The sequence below is a fragment of the Cnephaeus nilssonii genome, assembly GCF_951640355.1.
Source record: "Cnephaeus nilssonii genome assembly, chromosome: 11".
NCBI classification, from domain to species: domain Eukaryota; kingdom Metazoa; phylum Chordata; class Mammalia; order Chiroptera; family Vespertilionidae; genus Cnephaeus; species Cnephaeus nilssonii.
The window spans coordinates 36238401-36259276 of record NC_137082.1 but is presented as its reverse complement, the minus strand read 5'-3'; the positions used below and the strand labels follow the sequence as shown (position 1 = coordinate 36259276).

The following is a 20876-nucleotide window of genomic DNA, read 5'->3' as shown; positions in this document are numbered from 1 at the left end:
ATCTTTTATTTCCTTCATTGGTGCTTTATAGTTTTCAGCATAAATATCTACCATATATTTTATTATATTTATTCCTAAGTACTTCATTATTTTGTTGCAATTATAAATTATATTGTTTATTTAATTTTTTTAATTACTCACTGCCAGCATACACAAATACAATTAATTTATATATTATGACTTTGTATTCTGTGACTTTGCCAAACTCATTACTAATTAATTCTAGGATGTTTTTTGGTAGATTTTAAAAAATATATTTTTATTGATTTCAGAGAGGAAGGGAAAGGTAGAGAGAGATAGAAACATCAGTGATGAGGGAGAATCATTGATTGGCTGCCTCTTGCATGCTCCCTACTGGGGACCGAGCCTGCAACCCGGAATCAAACCCAGGACCCTTCAGTTTACAGGCCAACGCTCTAGCTACTGAGCCAAACCAGCTAGGGCATTTTTTGGTATATTTAATAGAATTTTCCATATAGACAATCATATTGGTTACTAATAGAGACAGTTTTATTTCTTTTTTTCCATTCCATATGTCCCCCAACCCCTTGCCTTGTTGCATTGGTTAGAATTTTGTAGATGATATTGGAGTGGCAAGAATGACTATCCTTGCCATGTTCCCAGTCTTAAGGAGAAAACATTCAGTCTTTCACCATTAAGTATAATGTCCTTTCTGTAGATCGACTTTTTTAAATAAAGGTTAGAGAAATTTCCTTCTGTTAATCTTTGAGAGATTTTAACATGAATGGATATTGAATTGTTAATGAATTCTCTTCTTCAATTGAGATTATCATGTGTTTTTTCCTTATTTATTTTTTAACCAATAGATAAAAAGCTTTATGTACCACAATACATATTTGTGATGGGGAAAATGCTACCTGGCCAGGGCTATATTGGGAGGTTTTAAACAAGAAAAACAAACATAGATTCTAACAACAGAAGAGAGGTTAAGTAACTATGATACATCTACATGATGGCATTTTATGCAATCATTAGAATAATTTATTAAAAACCAGCTGTACCCGGCCGCGCATTGCTGTGGCTCAGTCTGGTTAAATGGAAAATAAAGAAAAGAGAAAGGGCACATTTCTAATATGTTTAATTTCACAATGTTTGTGGGTATACAATATTTTTTGTTGTTCCATTGTCTGTGCAGATATAGAGATCGTCTGGTTTGCCGACTCTAGAACACGCAACATATAATTGTCCATGTGAGAAGCAATCCGTGTCTAAATCTAAACCGCACAATTCTAAAGATTGGCCCTGAGCTTTGTTGATGGTGATTGCAAACGCCAATCGAATTGGGAATTGCAATCTCTTAAATTGAAATGGCATATCCGTTGGAATCATAGGAATGTGAGGAATGAGGACATCTTCACCTTTGAAAGGTCCTGTCAAGATTGTTGCTTCTACGACCTTGCTCATTAATTTTTTTACTGCAAGCCACGTGCCATTGCAAAGCTTTGGCTGGTTGATATTTCGCAACATGATAATTGGCACGCCGATTTTCAATTGCAGTACGTGCGGTGGCATCCCTGGCAGATCGAGTGAATTCAAAAATTCTGTTGGATAATTAACTGCTTCATCTGCTTCCACAACAGTGTCGACAGACTTGTATGTGACTGCCTCGCTTTGAATGTTAGACTGAATAATATTGTTAAGTTCGTAGACGTCTTTGTTCTTGGCCGCAAGAATAGCTCGTTCACTCAGCCAATCGTGATTCTTACAATTGGTTTGAATATTGGGAAATACTTTTTCAATCAATTCTTCTTTTGACGTCACTAAATTGCAGAAGTTATGAGGCAATGAAATTCGTCCTGAGGTCAGATCAATCGGCACCTTTCCGTTCCCAATTTCCAGCAATTGATGTGAGAATATCTCAGCTGATCGATGGTTTTGCAGCTGGACACGCATATTTGTAGTTAATTTTAACGTCTTTACGTGTTGCCACAAAGTAGAGTATTTCAGGCAAGCATTTATTTCGTCCGCTGGTGCCGATCGAGGAATTACAGGTAATGTTTGCCTGAAATCTCCTGCAAGCAATATTAATGCGTTCCCAAATGGTCTGATGTTTCCACACAAATCTTGCAATGATCGATCAAGAGCCTCGAGCGATTTTTGGTGCGCCATTGTGCATTCATCCCAAACAATAAGTTTGCATTTCTGCAATACTTTTGCCATGCCGGATGTTTTGGAAATGTTGCACGTGGGAGTTTCAATGAATTGCATGTTCAATGGCAATTTCAAAGCGGAATGAGCAGTTCTTCCACCTGGTAGCAATGTCGCAGCTATTCCGGACAACGCAAGAGCTAAGGCTATGTCATTTTGGGATCGAATTGCTGTCAGAATCAATCTAATTAGGAACGTTTTACCAGTTCCTCCTGGCGCATCTAAGAAGAAGATTTCTCCAACCCCGTTACTGACAGTTTGCATTATTTGATTGTAAATGCCTTTTTGCTCAAGCGTTAGCTTAGGAATATTTGATTGCACATACGACAAAAGATCACCCGTGTTGTAATTTTGTTCATGACGCGATTCTACATCGAACGAAGCAGCAGCAGATGGATTCGGTGATGGCATTCCCAATTGATTGAGAACTTTGTTCGCGATTTCTAAGCACAAATATTCAATCATTATCAACATTGAAATGGAATCGTAAAATTGGAAATTCGGAAATCCTAAATGGATCATAAATCGGAAACATTGAAATGGAATCGTAAAATATTTAGTATAGCGTGTGTTGCTTTTACGTCCAACAGATGGCGCTGTTTTTCAAAAAAGCATGTTTTTACCTGTCACAGGTGTGACATCTATATAATAGTAGATATAAGGTATATAAAAACACGCGCGTATTCTAATGCAACGTTGTGTCAAAATTTCAAAGCAATCGGTGAAGAACTTTCGGAGATTTAAGATTTTGAACAAATGAACATTTATATTTTTATTTATATAGATTTGTAATAATACTAAAGTTATTATCACAATTATACATAAATAAAGCAGAATATACACTACAATTTCAATTACTTTGATGATAACTATAGAAAAATTCTAAAAGGAAATATCTCTAAATAGTAACATTGGTTGGTGAAATTTGGTTTTTCCCCTTCCTTTCTATTTTTTTGTTTTCTATATTTTCTACTATATTATTTTTATAACAATTATATGGGGAAAATAAAATTTAAAATATAGACTAACAAATACATTTATAACTAATATATGAGGATACATAATTAGTCTATGTTATGTTGTTATTTAGTTGACATTAATAAAATATCAAGTTAGAAAAACCATATAAAATGAGCGATTTGACTATGTATAAAGTAAAAGCTAATGTTTAATATAGATGTCTTATTGTACTTTATCTCTTTATAGGTCAAGTGTTGATAGAAAACAACCAGTGCATTGCTTTCATGGTTTCCAATCATATGAGCCCATGGACAAAATCAATAGTTATTGGATCACATGTGACAGTTTCCAAGAAAATGAAAAAGAAGATCCATCCCAGTAAGTGAAATTGTTCCTCTAACCTCAGGAAATCTTGGACTTTGGAACTTTTCAATCCAACTCTGAAGGTTATTAGGTATCTGGGAGGGTCAACTGGAGTCTAAGCCTGGCTGGCCCTTCTGCCTGGCAGTCTCTTCCCCTGATTATCCACAGGGCTCACTCCCACAGTGCCTTCAAATCTTAGCTCAAATGTTATTCTTTTGGCGCCTGTGATGACATGTTCTGCAGTGAGGGGGGTTCCAGGTTTGGTTAATGAAGCAGCTCAGTGATATCAGTGTCCTGAATCACCTTATCTTCTGTTCTCTTGATTTTCCCTTCATGGTCCCAAGATTTTTTTTTTTTTTTTAGTCTATCATTATGGTGAATTACACTCACATATTTTTTTTCTTAATGTTGTACCATTATTTAGTTACTTGGATAACCCCCTCCTGGTAGCAAAATATTATCCATTTTATATGTTTCTGGATTCTTTGTATTAATAGTTTGTTGAGGCCGAAACCGGTTTGGCTCAGTGGATAGAGCGTCGGCCTGCGGACTCAAGGGTCCCGGGTTCGATTCCGGTCAAGGGCATGTACCTTGGTTGCAGGCACATCCCCAGTAGGGGGTGTGCAAGAGGCAGCTGATCGATGTTTCTCTCTCATCGATGTTTCTAACTCTCTATCCCTCTCTCTTCCTCTCTGTAAAAAATCAATAAAATATATTTAAAAACAAAAAACAAAAAACAAATAGTTTGTTGAGGATCTTTGGGTCTACATTCATGTGGAATATTCATCTGTAGTTTCTTTGTAATGTCTTTTTTTTTTTTTTCATTTAGTATCAGGATAACACTGACCTCATAAAGGAGTTGCGGATGCCCCTTCTTTTCTATTTTCTGGAAGAGTTGGTATAGAATTAGTAGTATTTATTTTTTAAATGTTTGGTGGGATTTGCCAATGAAATCACTAGGCCTGGAATTTTCTTCATTGGAAATTTTTAAGTTTAATTTTATTGATGAGAGAGAGAGAGAGAGAGAGAGAGAGAGAGAGAGAGAGAGAGATTTTTGTTGTTCCATTCATTGGTTGCTTCTTGTATGTGCTTTGACTGGGGATTGAACCTGCAACCTTGGCGCATCAGGAGGATGCCCTAACCAACTGAGCTACCTTGCCAGGGCTACATTGGAAAGTTTAAATTATGAATTCCATTTTCTTTAATATTGTCCCACAGGTCCCAAAACTATTTTCATTTTTAAAATATTTTTTCTGGCCCAGCCAGAGTAGTTCAGTGGCTGAACATCAACCTATGAACCAGGTGATCGGTTACATTTCGATTCCCGGTCAGGGCACATGCCCAGGTTGGGGGCTCCATCCCCAGTGTGAGGCGTGTAGGAAGCAGCTGATCAATGATTGTCTTTCATCATTGATGTTTCTATCTCTATCTCTCTCTCCCTCTCCCTTCCTCTCTGAAATCAGTAAAAAAATATATATTTTAAAAAACTTTAAAAAATAAAATATGTAAATATTTCTCTCTTTTCCGCATCCAGCATGGCTAGAGAGCTGTCTGGTTCCTGAGTAGGGGCAGCTGGGGATTGAGAAAATGCAAGAAAGAGACAGACACAGAGATAGAAGGAAAAAGCTGGGGCCCGGTTGGACCACTGTCCTCTGACAGAGATAGGGACAGGCATCCAGAGCCAATACAGCCTGTTTATTTTATACAGCAAAAAACAGGAAGTTTTACTAAAAGTCAAGACAAAGGAGATTATGTGCATTCTTGAGTGGGCCCGAGTTGTATTCATTCCTGGTGCTTGGCTGGATTTAAATAACAAAACCCACCCCCTGGCACCTGGACTGAAGGTCAAGCTGACAACACTCCTGCCTCTGGCAAAGCGTGTTTCCAGGATGTGGCTTTGCCAAAGCCACTGGATTCAGCTGACAATAATTAAAGAAATGCCCATGTGCCTGCTCAGGCGCTCTCTACAAAAATAAAATCATTTTCCCTGTGATCTCTATTTTGGTTATTTTCAAGTTCACTCATTCATCCCCTCTGTCGTCTCAATTCTACTAATGAGCCCCTCCAGTAAACTTTTTAAAACTTTATATAATTTCCATTTGGTTCTATTGGTTCTGCTGAGAACTTCTACCTTCACATTCATTTCAAGGGTGTTTACTTTTAGCTCAGGGAGGATGATTATAATAGTTATTTTAAAGTCTCTGTCCGATAATTCTAACTAGTGGGTCATTTTAGGATTCGCATCTGTTTATTTTCCTTTCCCTTAAAGATTGATCAGATTTTCCTGATTCTTGCTATATAAAGTAATTTTGGTTGTATTCTGGCCATCTTGAATATTATATTATGGGGATCCGAGCCCTGTGAAAATCCTCTGGATGCTATTATTATTTTGTTAATCCCCACTCGGGGATGGGAATGAACCTGCAACTGAGGTACGTGCCTAGACCAGGATCACTGATATCACTGTTTTCTACCTCCACATCTTGTCCCACTGGACAGGTTCAGAGACAATTGCACTCGTGGAGCGATAGTCTTCTATGACAACAGTGTCTTCTTCTGGAATGCTTCCTGAAGAACCCGCCTAAGGCTCCTCTTGAAAAGGTGTCACTCTTTTGAAAAATATGCCCCCCCCCCAAATTTTAAAAATAGAACGAGCTTGCAGAATAAGAATGTAAAGAAAAAATATTTTTGTACAGCTGTGCAATGTATTTGTGTTTTAAGTGTTGTATATATGGTCTGTCATTGACTGAAACAGAGGTATGCAGGACATGACTGTATTTTGATTTTTTATTCTGAGTAAGATGGGAAGCCATTAGAGGCTTTTGGAGAGAGCAATGACATCATCTGACTTCTGTTTGAAGAGCATCATTATGGCTACCATGGGAGAAACAGAGCTTAGGAGGCAAAGACAAAAATATTCCTATTAGGAGGCTGTTATAATAACAGATTAGAGGCCTGGTGCACGAATTCATGCACGGGTGGGGTCCGGACGGCCCACCCTGATGGGGGCCCGTTGGACCAGGCTGGCGGGGAAGAGGGGCTGTGGGTGGTTGGCCAGCTGGCCCTGCCCTGATTGAGGTGTTGGGAGCCAATCAGGGCCCGGATCAGGCTGGTTGGCTGCCGCAGTGCACATCAGAGCCGCCGGTCATTCTGATTGTTCTGCCGGTCTGGTCGCTGGGCTTTTATATATAGAGATGGTGACATGAAGCAGGGTATAAGTAGAAAAGGTGAAAGTACTTGGACATCGGACATATTATGAAGGTAGAGCTGATAGAATTTGCTAATAGATTGGATGTGGGTATAAGAGAAATAGAATAATTTAAAAATGACTTTAAGAAATGCAAATTAAAAGCACAATATAAAGCTACTACTTACCAAAATATTGAAAAAGACAACACAGGGAGGCCTGACTTCTTTGCTTAACTTTTATGTTTAGAGTGAAGGAAACTGCCAAACTTCCTATAAGTGAAGACTCTTAGTCCAACTTCGCAATAAAGGGAGTGGTGAACCAAGGCCAGAGATCTCACCTCCCCCACACAGCATCTGCCTGGGATGCACCTCTCCCTCCCACCCGTCCGTCTGCGGAAGGCAGACTGTCCAGGGAAACAGCCCCTCTCTTTTCTACACTAGGCCCCCAAGCCACCCGGCCCCATACCTCCCTGCCCTCCTTTTGTAAGTATGTGAAAAGGACAAAACTGCAAATGTGGAGTCAGGGCTGGAGCCTCTCCAGCTGTGACTTTTAACTATGTAATAATGTACAGAGAAAGTTGTCGGTGTTCTAAGACTGTGTGGCTCTGCAATTTCTATACATTTGCAATTAGAAATATTGAAGATTTATTTAGCTATTAAAAAAAAGAAGCCGAGCCGAAACCGGTTTGGCTCAATGGATAGAGGGTCGGCCTGCGGACTGAAGGGTCCCAGGTTCGGTTCCAGTCAAGGGCATGTGCCTTGGTTGCGGGCACATCCCCAGTGGGGGGTGTGCAGGAGGCAGCTGGTCAATGTTTCTCTCTCATCGATGTTTCTAACTCTCTATCCCTCTCTCTTCCTCACTGTGATAAATCAATAAAATATATATTAAAAAAAAAAAAAAAAAAAGAAGCCGAAACTGGTTTGGCTCAGTGGATAGAGCGTCAGCCTGTGGACTGAAGGGGCCCAGGTTCCATTCCGGTCGGGGGCATGTACCTTGGTTGTGGGCTCGATCCCCAGTAGGGGGCGTGCAGGAGGCAGCTGATCGGTGATTCTCTTTCTTTCTTTTTTTTTTTTTTAATATATTTTATTGATTTTTTACAGAGAGGAAGAGAGAGGGATAGAGAGTTAGAAACATCGATGAGAGAGAAACATCAATCAGCTGCCTCTTGCACACCCCCTACTGAGGATGTGCCCGCAACCAAGGTACATGCCCTTTACCGGAATCGAACCTGGGACCCTTGAGTCCGCAGGCCGACGCTCTATCCACTGAGCCAAACCGGTTTAGGCTCGGTGATTCTCTTTCATCATGGATGTTTCTATCTCTCTCTCTCCTTCTCCCTTCCTCTCTGAAATCAATAAAGAAATACATATTTAAAAAAATAATAATAATAAATTATAAAAAGAAAAAGATAAGCTCTGGCTGGTATATGCCTTAGTGGTTAGAGTCTAAAATTCTAAAAATTAAAAATTTTATAAAATAAATGAGTTTCAGTAAGCTAAGATTAGTTTATTATTTAAGAAAAAATAATTTATATAAATTTAGTGCAGTCTAAGTGTACAGTGTTTATAAAGTCTACATATAGTAGCATATGCTAATGTCCGAAGCCTTCACTTTCACTCACTACTCACTCACTGACCCACCCAGAGCAACTTCCAATCCCACAAGCTCCATTCATGGTCGTGTCCTGTACTAGTATTTTTGGTACAAAAAAGGTATCTACCATGTACTGTTTCTATGTTTAGATATGCTTAGGTACACAAATACTTACCATTGTGTTACCGTTGCCCACAGTATTCAGTACAGTGACATACTGTACAGGTTTGTAGCCTGGGAGCAATAGCCTGAGTGTGTAGTAGGCTATGCCATCTAGATTTGTGTAAGTGCGCTCTACAATGTTCGCACAATGACAAAATCACCTAATGCTGCTTTTCTCAGAACATAGCCCCATCGTTAAGCAATGCATGACTGTAGTTATAACTGACCTACAAGGCCCAGAATGAGTTGCCTCCCACTACTTCTCTCCCTTTGCCCATACCACTCCATTCAAACGGGCCTCCTTGTTGTTCATCAAATAAACCAAGCTCATGCTTCAGAACTTCTGTACTTGTTCTGTCTGCCTACATTAGATTGTTCTTCCCAAGGCCATCTGATGGCTCATTCTCTCATTTCTGCTCAATTGTCATCTTATTTCAGAGGTTGACCCTCTATAAGACAGCAACTCACCTGGCACTCTTTTTTTTTTTTTAATTATTTTTTTAAAATTTATTTTTCAATTACAGTTTACATTCAATATTATTTTGTATTAGTTTCAAGTATACAGCATAGTAGTTAGACAAGCATGTACTTTACAAAGTGTTCACCCTGATATTTCCAGTACCCACCTGGCACCATACATAATTATTACAGTATTTTTTACTATATTCCCTATACATTATGACTATTTTGTAACTACCAATGTACTTCTTTTTTTTAAAATTTCTTTATTGATTAAGGTGTCACATATTTGTCCTCATCCCCCCATTCCCATCCCACACCCCTCCCCACAGATGCCCCAACCCCCTGTTGAACTTAACCATTGGCTAGGCTCACATGCATGCACACAAGTCCTTTGGTTGATCTCTCCCCCCTCCCCCCACCCTCCCTTATCCTCCCTCTGAGGCCCGATAGTCCGATCGATGCCTCCTTGTTTCTGGTTCTGTTCTTGTTCATCAGTCTATGTTGTTCATCATTTCCCCTAGATGAGCGAGATCATGTGTCACTAGAGATATACTTATGTGAACTGAATGTGAGATGAGCAATAATAGTTATGCTGACAGGCAAATGAATCAGTCTGTAGTGAGTTTCTTTCTGGACCAACAGTTCTTTTGAGACCCAATATCAATGTCCACCAGTTCCTTATGTGTACATGTCGGCACTGACCCCTCAGCTCTGGATGGTGGACAAATGGTGGTAATGCAGGTTCGATTCCCTCTGGTTGGGTCTCGGCCGGACCCAGGGGCACGGCTTCATCCAGACCCAGGGGCACGTGGCCTCACCCGGACCCAGGGGGTGCGTGGCCTCACCTGGACCCAGGTGCGCGCGGCTTCCCCCGGACCCGGGACCCAGCCTCACCCGGATCCAAGGGCACATGGCCTCACTTGGACCCGGGATCCAGCCTCACCCGGATCCAGGGGCACATGGCCTCACCTGGACCCGGGACCCAGCCTCACCCGGATCCAGGGGCACATGGTCTCACCTGGACCCGGGATCCAGCCTCACCCGGATCCAGGGGCACATGGCCTCACCTGGACCCGGGACCCAGCCTCACCCGGATCCAGGGGCACATGGCCTCACCTGGACCCGGGATCCAGCTTCACCCGGACCCAGGGGCACGTGGCCTCACCTGGACCCAGGGGCGCGTGGCCTCTCCCAGACCCAGGGGCGCGTGGCCTCACCCGGATCCAGGGGCACATGACCTCACCCGGACCCGGGATCTAGCTTCACCTGGACCCAGGGGCGTGTGGCCTCACCCGGACCCAGGGGCGCGTGGCCTCTCCCAGACCCAGGGGCGCGTGGCCTCACCCGGACCTAGGTGTGTGCGGCCTCACCCGGACCCGGGACCCAGCCTCACCCGGATCCAGGGGCATACGGCCTCACCCGGACCCGGGATCCAGCTTCACCCGGACCCAGGGGCGCGTGGCCTTACCCGAACCCAGGGGCGCATGGCCTCACCCGGGCCCGGGACCCAGCCTCACCCAGATCCAGGGGCACACAGCCTCACCCGGACCCGGGATCTAGCTTCCCCCGGCCCTAGGGGCGCGTGGTCACCTGGCACTCTTTATCCCTTTATTATCCCTTACCTCCTCTATTTTTCTACCTAGCACTTACTATCACTGACATTTTACAAATTTACTTGTTTATTGCCTGTCTCTCCCAGTGGACAGTAAGTTCTACAAGGACAGGGACTTTGTGTGTGTGTGTGTGTGTTTGTTTTTTTTTCACTTCTATAGTCCCTGCTCCTAAAATGGTGTCTAAACCATAGTAAATACTCAATAAATATTGTTGAATAAATTCGTGATAAATTGTGGTAAATCTAGAGCAACAAAACCAGATCCTGAAAAGCCAGATCACATAAGCACCCCTTGAAGGCATCAGAGATGTTTAACCTAGAGAAGAGAAGATTTAGGGAAATAGGATCGTTGTCTAAAAGTATGCCGGGCTGTCACGTGTGACTTTGGAGGTCAGAACCTAGGCCTGCCCTGTTTGAATACTTCCAGTGATGCGGAGTTTACTACGGTGTGAAGCAGCCAGTTTTCCGCTATTGGATTGCTCTGTTAGAAAGTTGTACTGCACTAACGCTTATTTCTCTATGCCTTCCTCTTATTCCTTAATCCGTTCTCTGGAGTCCCACAGACCAAATCTCATTCCCTCTTCACCTGTAACTGGATGGAATGAGACCCTAAGGAGTATGGGTAGGGAAATTTAAAGAAAATTACAGGACTTTGGTTTTGCAGAAAGGAACACACATACTGAAAAATGACAGGCTAAAACATTTTTTTAAATATATTTTATTGATTTTTTACAGAGAGGAAGAGAGAGGGATAGAGAGTTAGAAACATCAATGAGAGAGAAACATCGATCAGCTGCCTCTTGCACACCCCCTACTGGGGATGTGCCCGCAACCAAGGTACATGCCCTTGACCGGAATCGAACCTGGGACCCTTGAGTCTGCAGGCCGACGCTCTATCTATCCACTGAGCCAAACCGGTTTCGGCAGGCTAAAATATTTTAAAGGTTTTATTATTGTTTGTTTTGGTGGGAGGGTTGCAAACTTGTGAGAGAAAAGAGAAAGAGGGGAGGTGAGTTGATGGCTAGAAAGAGGAATCTCAGGAAAAAGAAGAGAAACATCTAAAAAGGAATTTGATTATGTTTCTGTTGTACGAGCTATGATGAACCTTTTTATCAGGCTTTCCATTAGTAGTCAGTAAAATATCTCTGCATTATAGACTGTTTTCTGGGATATAGAGGAGTTCTGAGTATGGTGAGCATGGAGCAAGACTAAACCTACTTATGAGAGGCCTGTCATATGCAGGAACACATACATCAGTCATTTAGATATACAAAGGGATATTAGAGGAAATAGAGTTTTTGTTTCTGTATACTGGAAATGAGAATAATAACATCTGCCAGGAAATGAGAATAATTTCTGTCCTTCTTTCCTAATAAACTTGTGGAAATAAAAATGTTTGATAAGATAATAGGAAAAAAGTTTTTCTATAACTATAAAGTTATATATGAAAGCAAGGGATTATTATTTTCTTGAGAATTCAACCAAATTTTTATATTTAAAAAAATTTAAGTATAGTTGCTATACAATATTATATTGGTTATATTAGTTTTAGGTGTACAATATAGTGATTTGACTTTTTTTTCATTTCTCTTTTTTTTAATTTTTAAAAATAAATCTTTATTGTTTAGATTATTACAGATGTTCCTCTTTTTTCCCCCCATAGCTCCCTTCAACCTGGTTCCCACCCCACCCCATGCCCTTACCCCCCACCACTGTCCTCATCCATAGGTGTAAGATTTTTGTCCAATCTCTTCCCGCACCCCCACACCCCCTTCCCCCCGAGAATTGTCAGTCCACTCCCTTTCTATGTCCCTGATTCTATTATATTCACCATTTATTCTGTTCACCAGATTTTTTATTCACTTGATTTTTAGATTCACTTGTTTATAGATATGTATTTGTTGTCACTTTGTTATTCATAATTTTTATCTTTACTGTTTTCTTCTTCCTCTTATTTTTAAAAATATATATTTTATTGATTTTTTACAGAGAGGAAGAGAGAGGGATAGAGAGTTAGAAACATCGATCAGCTGCCTCTTGCACACCCCCTACTGGGGATGTGCCTGCAACCAAGGTACATGCCCTTGACGGGAATCGAACCTGGGACCCTTGAGTCCGCAGGCCGACGCTCTATCCACTGAGCCAAACCAGTTTCGGCGATTCTTCCTCTTCTTAAAGAATACCTTTCAGCATTTCATATAATACTGGTTTGGTGGTGATGAACTCCTTTAGCTTTTTATCTGTGAAGCTCTTTATCTGACCTTCAGTTCTAAATGATAGCTTTGCTGGGTAGAGTAATCTTGGTTGTAGGTTCTTGCTGTTCATCACTTTGAATATTTCTTGCCACTTCCTTCTGGCCTGCATAGTTTCTGTTGAGAAATCAGCTGACAGTCATATGGGTACTCCCTTGTAGGTAACTAACTGTTTTTCTCTTGCTGCTTTTAAGATTCTCTCTTTGTTTTTTGCCCTTGGCATTTTACATGATGTGTCTTATGTGGTCCTCTTTGGATTCCTCTTGTTTGGGGTTCTCTGTGCTTCCTGTACTTGTAAGTCTATTTCTTTCACCAGGTTGGGGAAGTTTTCTGTCATTATTTCTTGAAATAGGTTTTCAATATCTTGCTCTCTGTCTTCTTCTGGTACCCCCATAATTCGGATGTTGGTACGCTTGAAGTTGTCCCAGAGGCTCCTTACACTATCTTCATATTTTTGGATTCTTTTTTTCTTTTTGTTTTTCTAGTTGGGTGTTTTTTGCTTCTTTGTATTTCAAATCTTTGACTTGATTCTTGGGATCCTCTAGTCTACTGTTGAATTTCTGTATATTTTTCTTTATTTTAGTCAGTGTATGCTTAATTTCTAACTGGTCCTTTTCCATTTTTTTTAAATAAACAAAAGCCAAGTTTATTGGTTCATTTCTTGCATTTGAAGTACTCCTCATTGACATCCTTTGCCTGAGACTCTTTGCCATAGTCCTTAACCACCACACAACTGCAACCAACCACTTTACGGGGTTTTCCCTCTCTGTTGATTTTACAGAGGCCTACCCATTCCCCCAGTTTCTTGTCGTCGTCAACCTTAATGAGGTTGATTTGGTGTTCAGCACAAAGAGCCTTCACCAATTTGACGTACATAGGCTCATCACAGTTGGATGCAAGTACACAAAGGTGGGCTTGGCGCTTGTCTAAGGCTTTAGCAGCTTCGTGAATTCCACACGCGTGGCCATCATGGATGAGGGCAGTCTTCAGCACCTCTTGCAAAGCAGTATTTATGTCCATTACACCTCCAACAGCAATGCCTTCCTCAGCCATGGCAGTGGGTTATGGGTAGAGCCGAATCTTGAACGCGCTCAAGCCTCCGCCTCCACACAACTCTGCGGCAGCAGAAAAAGAGAGCTCCTTTTTTTTTTTTTTTTTGGCATTCTCACTAAGATCCTTGAAGGTCTCACTAAGTTCCTCAGAATTTTCTAGAAGATTCTTGAGTAATCTTATAACTGTGGTTTTGAACTCTATATCCTATAGTTTGCTTTCCTCCATTTATTTAATTTGTGACAGGTTTCTTTGTCTCCACATTTTGGCTGCTTCCCTGTGTTGATAGAGTGGCCTTGTGTGCTAGGTGTCCGATAGGGCCCAGTGGCTCAGCCTCCCCAATCACCTGAGGTGGACACTCTTGGTGCACCTCTTTGTGGGCTGGGTGCACAGTCTTGTTGTAGTTAAGCCTTGATTGCTGTTGGTATCACTGGGAGGAATTGACCTCCAGGCCAATTGGCTGTGAGGACCAGCTGTGTCTACAATGGAAGAACTGCTGTGCTAGAGACACCCTTATGGGGCAGGACTTGCTTCAGTGGGGCTTGGTGCTCACTGAGTCTGTCCCTTGAGTGTGTCACTTATGGATGTGAAGAGTTGTAATCTGGAATGGTCTCACACTGACCACTGGGTACACTGGTTCTTGGATCTCCAAGGAGGTGCAAAGTCGGCCACTGCCTGAGGCCACCCAGCAAAAGCTACAGTGAGATCTGCAGATTCCTCCTCTTTGTTTGGGGTTTTGAAGTGCCCAGATGAGGCCCAGCTGCAAAGCAAGGCAGGCTACTGCTGCCAAGAGCATTGGGCCTTCTTTTGGAAGCTTTTGAGCTCTCTGACCCAGCTGCAGTTTGTTAGGTTAGGCTGCGAAAGGACAGGCCATTCATATGCAAAAGCTGCTGCGCACAGCTTGGGTGGGGTTGTAAATTGGGTGGGGCGGGGTCTCAGGGAATCACCAGAGCAGAGCAAACAGCAATGACTGCCAGTCAGCTGTCTCTGCGCCCTGTGCCCCCATGCAGGAACAATGATCACTGCGAGCACCTCTGAGAGAAAGCCGCCCTCTCATTCCGGCCCGATGCCAGACAGTCCAGTTTCTCAGTATGAGTCTGGGTCCCCAGAGTCTCACCTGGAACTGGAGTTCAGAGCAATCGGGAGCTTGTATCTCCCTCCCGATTGAAAAAAACAACAGCACACCCAGTTGCCAGCCTGTTTCACTCGCGCCTCATTACCTCCGCACCTCCTCCCAGTCTCAATGTGCTTTTTTCTTTCCTCCTAGTTGTAGAACTTCCACTCAGCCAGTTTTCCTGTGGTTCTAGATGATAGCTGTTTTGTCTTTTAGTTGTAGTTTTGATGTGGTTGTGAGAGGCAGCAAGTATAGGTGTTTACCTATGCTGCCATCTTGGTTCTCCTCTGATTTGACATTTTTATATCTTACACAGGGGTGGGGAATGTCTGGCCCTTGGGCCATATAAGTCCTGTGAAATCATTTGATCTGGCTATACCAAGGCATTAGGGGTGAGTTAATTAAATGTTTGACTAAATATAGCAGGCTAATTTTTAAGTTGATAATTTTGTATGGCTCACCAATGATGTTATAAATACCCAAATAGCTATTGGCCAGAAAAAAAAAAGGTTCCCCACCCCTGCCTTGCAATGTAGGTATTATTATTAAAGTAAGTTGAATATTGGATAAAATAACTTCCTTTCTCAAAAATCTTCCATTCATTCATTCATTCATTAAGCCATTTGTTATCTATCTTCTAAATCCTGGCACTGTTCTAGATATTAAGGGTACAAAGATGAGCCAGGATATAATTTCCTTAGAGGAGAAAAGAGTTAACTACTTCCTATGGAATTAACTATAAGTTAACGGCATTCTTTTTTTTTTTAATTAATTTTTTAAAAAATATATTTTATTGATTCTTTACAGAGAGGAAGGGAGAGGGATAGAGAGCTAGAAACATCAATGAGAGAGAAACATCGATTAGCTGCCTCCTGCACACCCCCTACTGGGGATGTGCCCGCAACCAAGATACATGCCCTTGACCGGAATCAAACCTGGGACCTTTCAGTCCGCAGGCCGACGCTCTGTCCACTGAGCCAAACCGGTTTTGGCTTAATTTTTTTATTGAGAAAGAGAGAGAGAGAGAGAGAGAGAGAGAGAGAGAGAGAGAGAGAGAGAGAGAGAGGCATTGATTTTTGTTGTTCTACTTATTTATTCATTGGTTGATTCTTGTATGTGCCCTGACCAGAGATTGAACCCACAACCTTGGTATACTGGGACAATGCTCTAGCCAACTGACCAGGACCATCTAGTATTCAAATTTCCCATTCTATCTCCCACAACATTGCCTTCCATAGACTGTATTCAGAGCAGCCACATCAGACCATTTACTGTTCCCCAAATGCAAGGTGCCCTTTCACCCTCTTTGCCTTTGTGCAGTGAGATCAGTCCAGAATCCATTCATTTTTCACTCATGGAACAAACATGTGTTGGCTCTTTCCTCTTGTAAGGTATTATTCTGAGTGTCAGGAACATGTTGAAAAAAATAAGATATAATTTCTTCCCTTGAAGATTTTACCCATGAGGGGAGAAACATCTTTCCCCTCTTCACCTACTGACATTCTTCTCTTTCTTCAAGGCCCACATGAAATATGTGGCTTCTGTGCAGCTTTCCTTGCTCGATCCCTTTCTCTCAGTGCGTCACTTGTAATTACTTTGTACCCTTTCCATTCCTTCTGTGTTAAATGAACTGTTTTGTATGCCTCTTCCTCTACACTATGAACTCCTGGGCAGGAATCATGTTTTACCCATTCCTGAGGGCAGTTAGCATAATGCTTTGTGTATCAAACAGGACCCAGCAACAGTTGGCTGAATTGGAAGAAGAATGGGATACAGTAACCTAAACCTGCAACCATCTGGCAGGAGGCATGAAATCAAGACATAAATGTTGAAATGAATTATAAGGAAGAGGAACACAGTAAGCCAAGCCACCCAGGAGGCTTTTAGAAGATGCCGGGAATCACGTGTTTAAATTTATTCTAGGTTTGTTTATTTCTTCTGTAAACTCCAGCTGGACTTCCAATAGTCTGACAGGCCTAAGCCAAACATTCTGAGGTGGTTTCAAACAGAAGACTATGACTTCTGGGACCTTTATAGTTGCCCAAATGCTAGCTGTCTAGGCTTCAGAACGCTGAATCAGAGCTATCGTGGAAATTATGAACTTGTTTTCAGACTTATCCAAGGTCACACAGCTATGAACAAATATTCACATGTGTAAGCATAGTCAGATGAACCTTCTATTTACTCTCTACCGTGTTAGAACCACCTGGAAATTAGGTTCATTCTTTATCCCTATAAGTCAGTTACTCATCCCACTGTTTTCCTGCCTCTTTACCTCTCCTGCTTTTGGATGTGGACATAAACTTTCAGAGGATCACTGCAAGTAATCTCATTACCTCTACCCCTCATGACTTCTTCCCCCTCTCACAGCACGGTGAAGCTCAGGGTCAAAGGTCAGAAGCTACAAGTTCCAGTTCCACTTCTTGTACCAGCTAACTGTGGGACCTGGAGCAAGCCGCTTAGGCTTTCCCAGCTTCAGTTTCCCTTTCAGTACTAGAGTGTTCAGGTCTAACTAACATTTTATAATTCTGCCTCCCGTGGTCTCAGAGAAATATCAAGCAGATTGTGGACTGAGAAAGCACAAAGCGTTTACCTTCCCTAACCGAACTCCAGAAAGGACAGAGTATATTTGAGAAAACAAGAGTGATTTGGAGGGGCTACAAGGTAGATTGAGAGAGGAGGAGAATACTCTAGACTGACTGTGCTGCCTCCCCCCAAATTGATATGTTGAAATCTAATCCCTAATGTGATGGTATTTGAAATTGGGGACTTTGGAAGGTGATTAGGTCATGAAGGTAGAGCACTCACGAATGGGATTAGTATCCTTACAAAAGAGATCTCCAGAGAGCTCTCACCCTGCTTCCACAGGTGAGGGCAGTAGAACATGGACACCTATGAATCAAAAAGCAGGCCCTCACCAAGTACCAAATACACCAGTACCTTGATCTTGAACTTCCCAGTCTCCAGAACAAAGAAATAAATGTTTGTTGTTTAAGCTACGCACTCTATGACATTTTTGTTATAGCAACCTGAATGGACTAAGAGGGGTTGAAGATGAAGCTAGAGAAAATATAGGTTGGTGCTGGATTTTGGAAGGTCTTAATTACATACTGAGGAGTTTGGATTTAACTTTATGAACAGTGAAAGAGCATTCTGATGGCAATTTTTTTTGAGGGGGGTTAAAGCAAGTAAGATCTGATTTTATTAGCTTAGGTTAGAGCTGATAAGGACCTAAACTATTGCGAAGGCAGCATTGACTAAAGGGGAAAGAAGAATTCTGCAGCCCGCTGGTGTGGCTCAGTGGTTGAGCATCGACCTATGGACCAGGAGGTCGTGATTCGATTTCTGGCCAGGGCACATGCCTGGGTTGGGGGCTCGATTCACAGTGTGGGGCGTGCAGGAGGCAGTGGATTAATGATTCTCTCTCATCATTGATGTTTCTCTCTCTCCCAGTTATTAGGATATCCTACCTTGCATTATTCTTTTAAAAAAATATATGTTTACTTATTTATTTATTTATTTATTTATTTATTTATTTATTTATTTAATACTAGAGGCCCGGTGCACGGATTTGTGCACCGGTGGGGTCCCTTGGCCTGTCCTGCGCCCTCTCACAATCCAGGACACCTCAGGGGATGACGGCCAGGCCGAGGGACCCCATCAATGCACAAATCAGTGTACCAGTCCTCTAGTATGCATATAACATCTTTGGTTCATCTCTTCCTGCCCTCCCTCCTTCCCCCTTCTTTCTGAGATTCATCAGTCTGTTCCATGTTTCCATGCTTGTGCATTGAGCGTCTGCCCCCTGGTGGTCAGTGTGCATCATAGCTACCAGTTTAACGGTCGAACGATTGCTTAGGCTTTTACATATATAGACTAGAAGCCCAATGCACAAAGATTCGTGCAAGAATGGGCCTTCCTTTCCCTGGCTGCTGGCACCGCCTTTCCGCTCCGGCCCCGGAGCCACCTCTTTCCACTCCAGCCCCACCTTCCTACGCTGCCCAGAGGCCCTGAGCAGCTGGGGCGGGGCAGAATGCCTGCATATGCAAATTAACCCACCATCTTTGTTGGGTTATTTTGCTTACTCACTCCTGATTGGCTGGTGGGCAGCATGAAGGTATGGTCAATTTGCATCTTTCTCTTTTATTAGTGTAGATGTTTTTATTGATTTTTGTAGGGAGAGGAGAAGGGAGAGCTATAGAGAGATAGAAATATTGATGAGAGAGAAACATCATTGATCTGCTGCCTCCTGCATACCCCCCACAGGGGATCGAGCCCACAACCTGGGTATGTGCCCTGTCTGGGAATTGAACCTGTGGCCTCTTGGTTCCTGGGTTGATTGATGCTCAACTGCTGAACTACACCACTGGGCAATATGTTTATTTTAATTTATTTTAGAGAGAAAGGGAGAGGGATAGAGAGAAACATTGATGAGAGAGAAACATCAACCGGCTGCCTCCTACATGTCCCCTACTGGGGATTGAGCCTGCAACCTGGGAATGTGCCCTGTCCAGGAATCAAACCAGTGACCTCTTGGTTCATGGGTTGACACTCAATCACTGGGCCATACCCACTGAGCCTACCTTGTATTATTCTTATTCCCAAGTAAACAAGGAGCTCCTCAAGAAGCATGTCTTAATCATTTTACCAAAGTACACAGTATAAAGCCTTGTATATGGAAGTTACTGATAAACATAGACTGAATGAATAGAAAATAAACTGATAGTCAGAGACATAGTGAAAATTTAGGATTTGTTTTTGTTTTTTGTCTTCCTAAGATCTGAAACCTCTTCCTTTGTGTGAATCTTAATGGGAGACAGGGTTCCACAATCCACAAGAAAAGCCAGATACCTAAAGTTTCCCTCCCACTCTCCTTGCAGCAAAGGCAAATGGCTTGGCCATTTGAATGCTCCCACCAGGACTTTGAGTCTTAAACAAAGAGTGTAAAGACACTAGAACAGAGTAGAATTCTTTTGAGATGGCAGCCTACAGTGATGACTGAGGTAGTGGTTCCAGCTGTGGTATCCTTCCCTAGACCATTCCTGTATTGTGACTTTGGCCGTGATCCTGGTTTTATTTTCTGAGTTTGATTAGCTGGCCTTCCCATCAATTCTGAGGATTACTTGATAACCTTTCAAGTATTATTTCCCCATTAGTTGGCACAGTTGGTTTCTGTTGCTTGCAACTACAAATCTTAGCATAACTTTAAGGTAAGGGTTTAGAGAGATGGCAAAAGCATAGGTCTTTCACTTTTTTCTTTGTGAACTTCTGTATTGCTACTGTTGTGGTTATTACTTCTGTCATTACATATGCTTTTAAAATCAATAACTCAGCCCTGGCTGGTTTGGCTCAGTGGATAGAGCATTGGCCCGTGGACCAAAGGGTTCGATTCCCATCAAGGGCACATGCCTGGGTCGCAGGCTCGATCCCCACTAGGGGGCATGCAGGAGGCGGCCAATCCATGATTCTCTCTCATCGATGATGTTTCTATCTCTCTCCCTCCCTGAAATCAATAAAAATATATTGAAAATAAAAAAACTCCATTGTGCAATGATTTTAAAAAATAAAATAAAATCAATAATCCAAAGCACAGTTGGGCAAAAAGAAGTACTAAGAAATAAAATTTGAAAATTAGGATGGAACCAGATTGCACAAATCCTTAAATGTCATTTTGAAGATTCTGAATTTAGCTCAATAAATGTGGGAAATTTATAAAACAGAATAATGAGCCCAGCTGGCATGGCTCAGTGGTTGAGCATTGACCTATGAACCAGGAGGTCACAGTTCAATTCCTGGTCAGGGTACATGCCTAGGTTGCGGGTTTGATCCCCAATAGGGGATGTGCAGGAGGCAGCCACAATGATTCTCTCTCATCATTGATGTTTCTCTCTCTCTGATATCAATATAAATAAATAAACAAACAAACAAAACAGAACAATGATATGATCA

At 42.1% G+C, this 20876-nt stretch overlaps 1 protein-coding gene across 1 annotated transcript; it reads right to left on the bottom strand.

Annotated features, from left to right (window-relative positions):
- Positions 1–13417: 13417 nt before the first annotated feature.
- Positions 13418–13816, bottom strand: LOC307106680 (small ribosomal subunit protein eS12-like; the record flags this gene model as incomplete). The annotated part of the gene is made up of 1 exon (XM_079783308.1): positions 13418–13816. The coding sequence occupies one exon, from the start codon at positions 13814–13816 to the stop codon at positions 13418–13420; it is 399 nt and encodes a 132-aa protein (XP_079639434.1).
- Positions 13817–20876: the final 7060 nt, after the last annotated feature.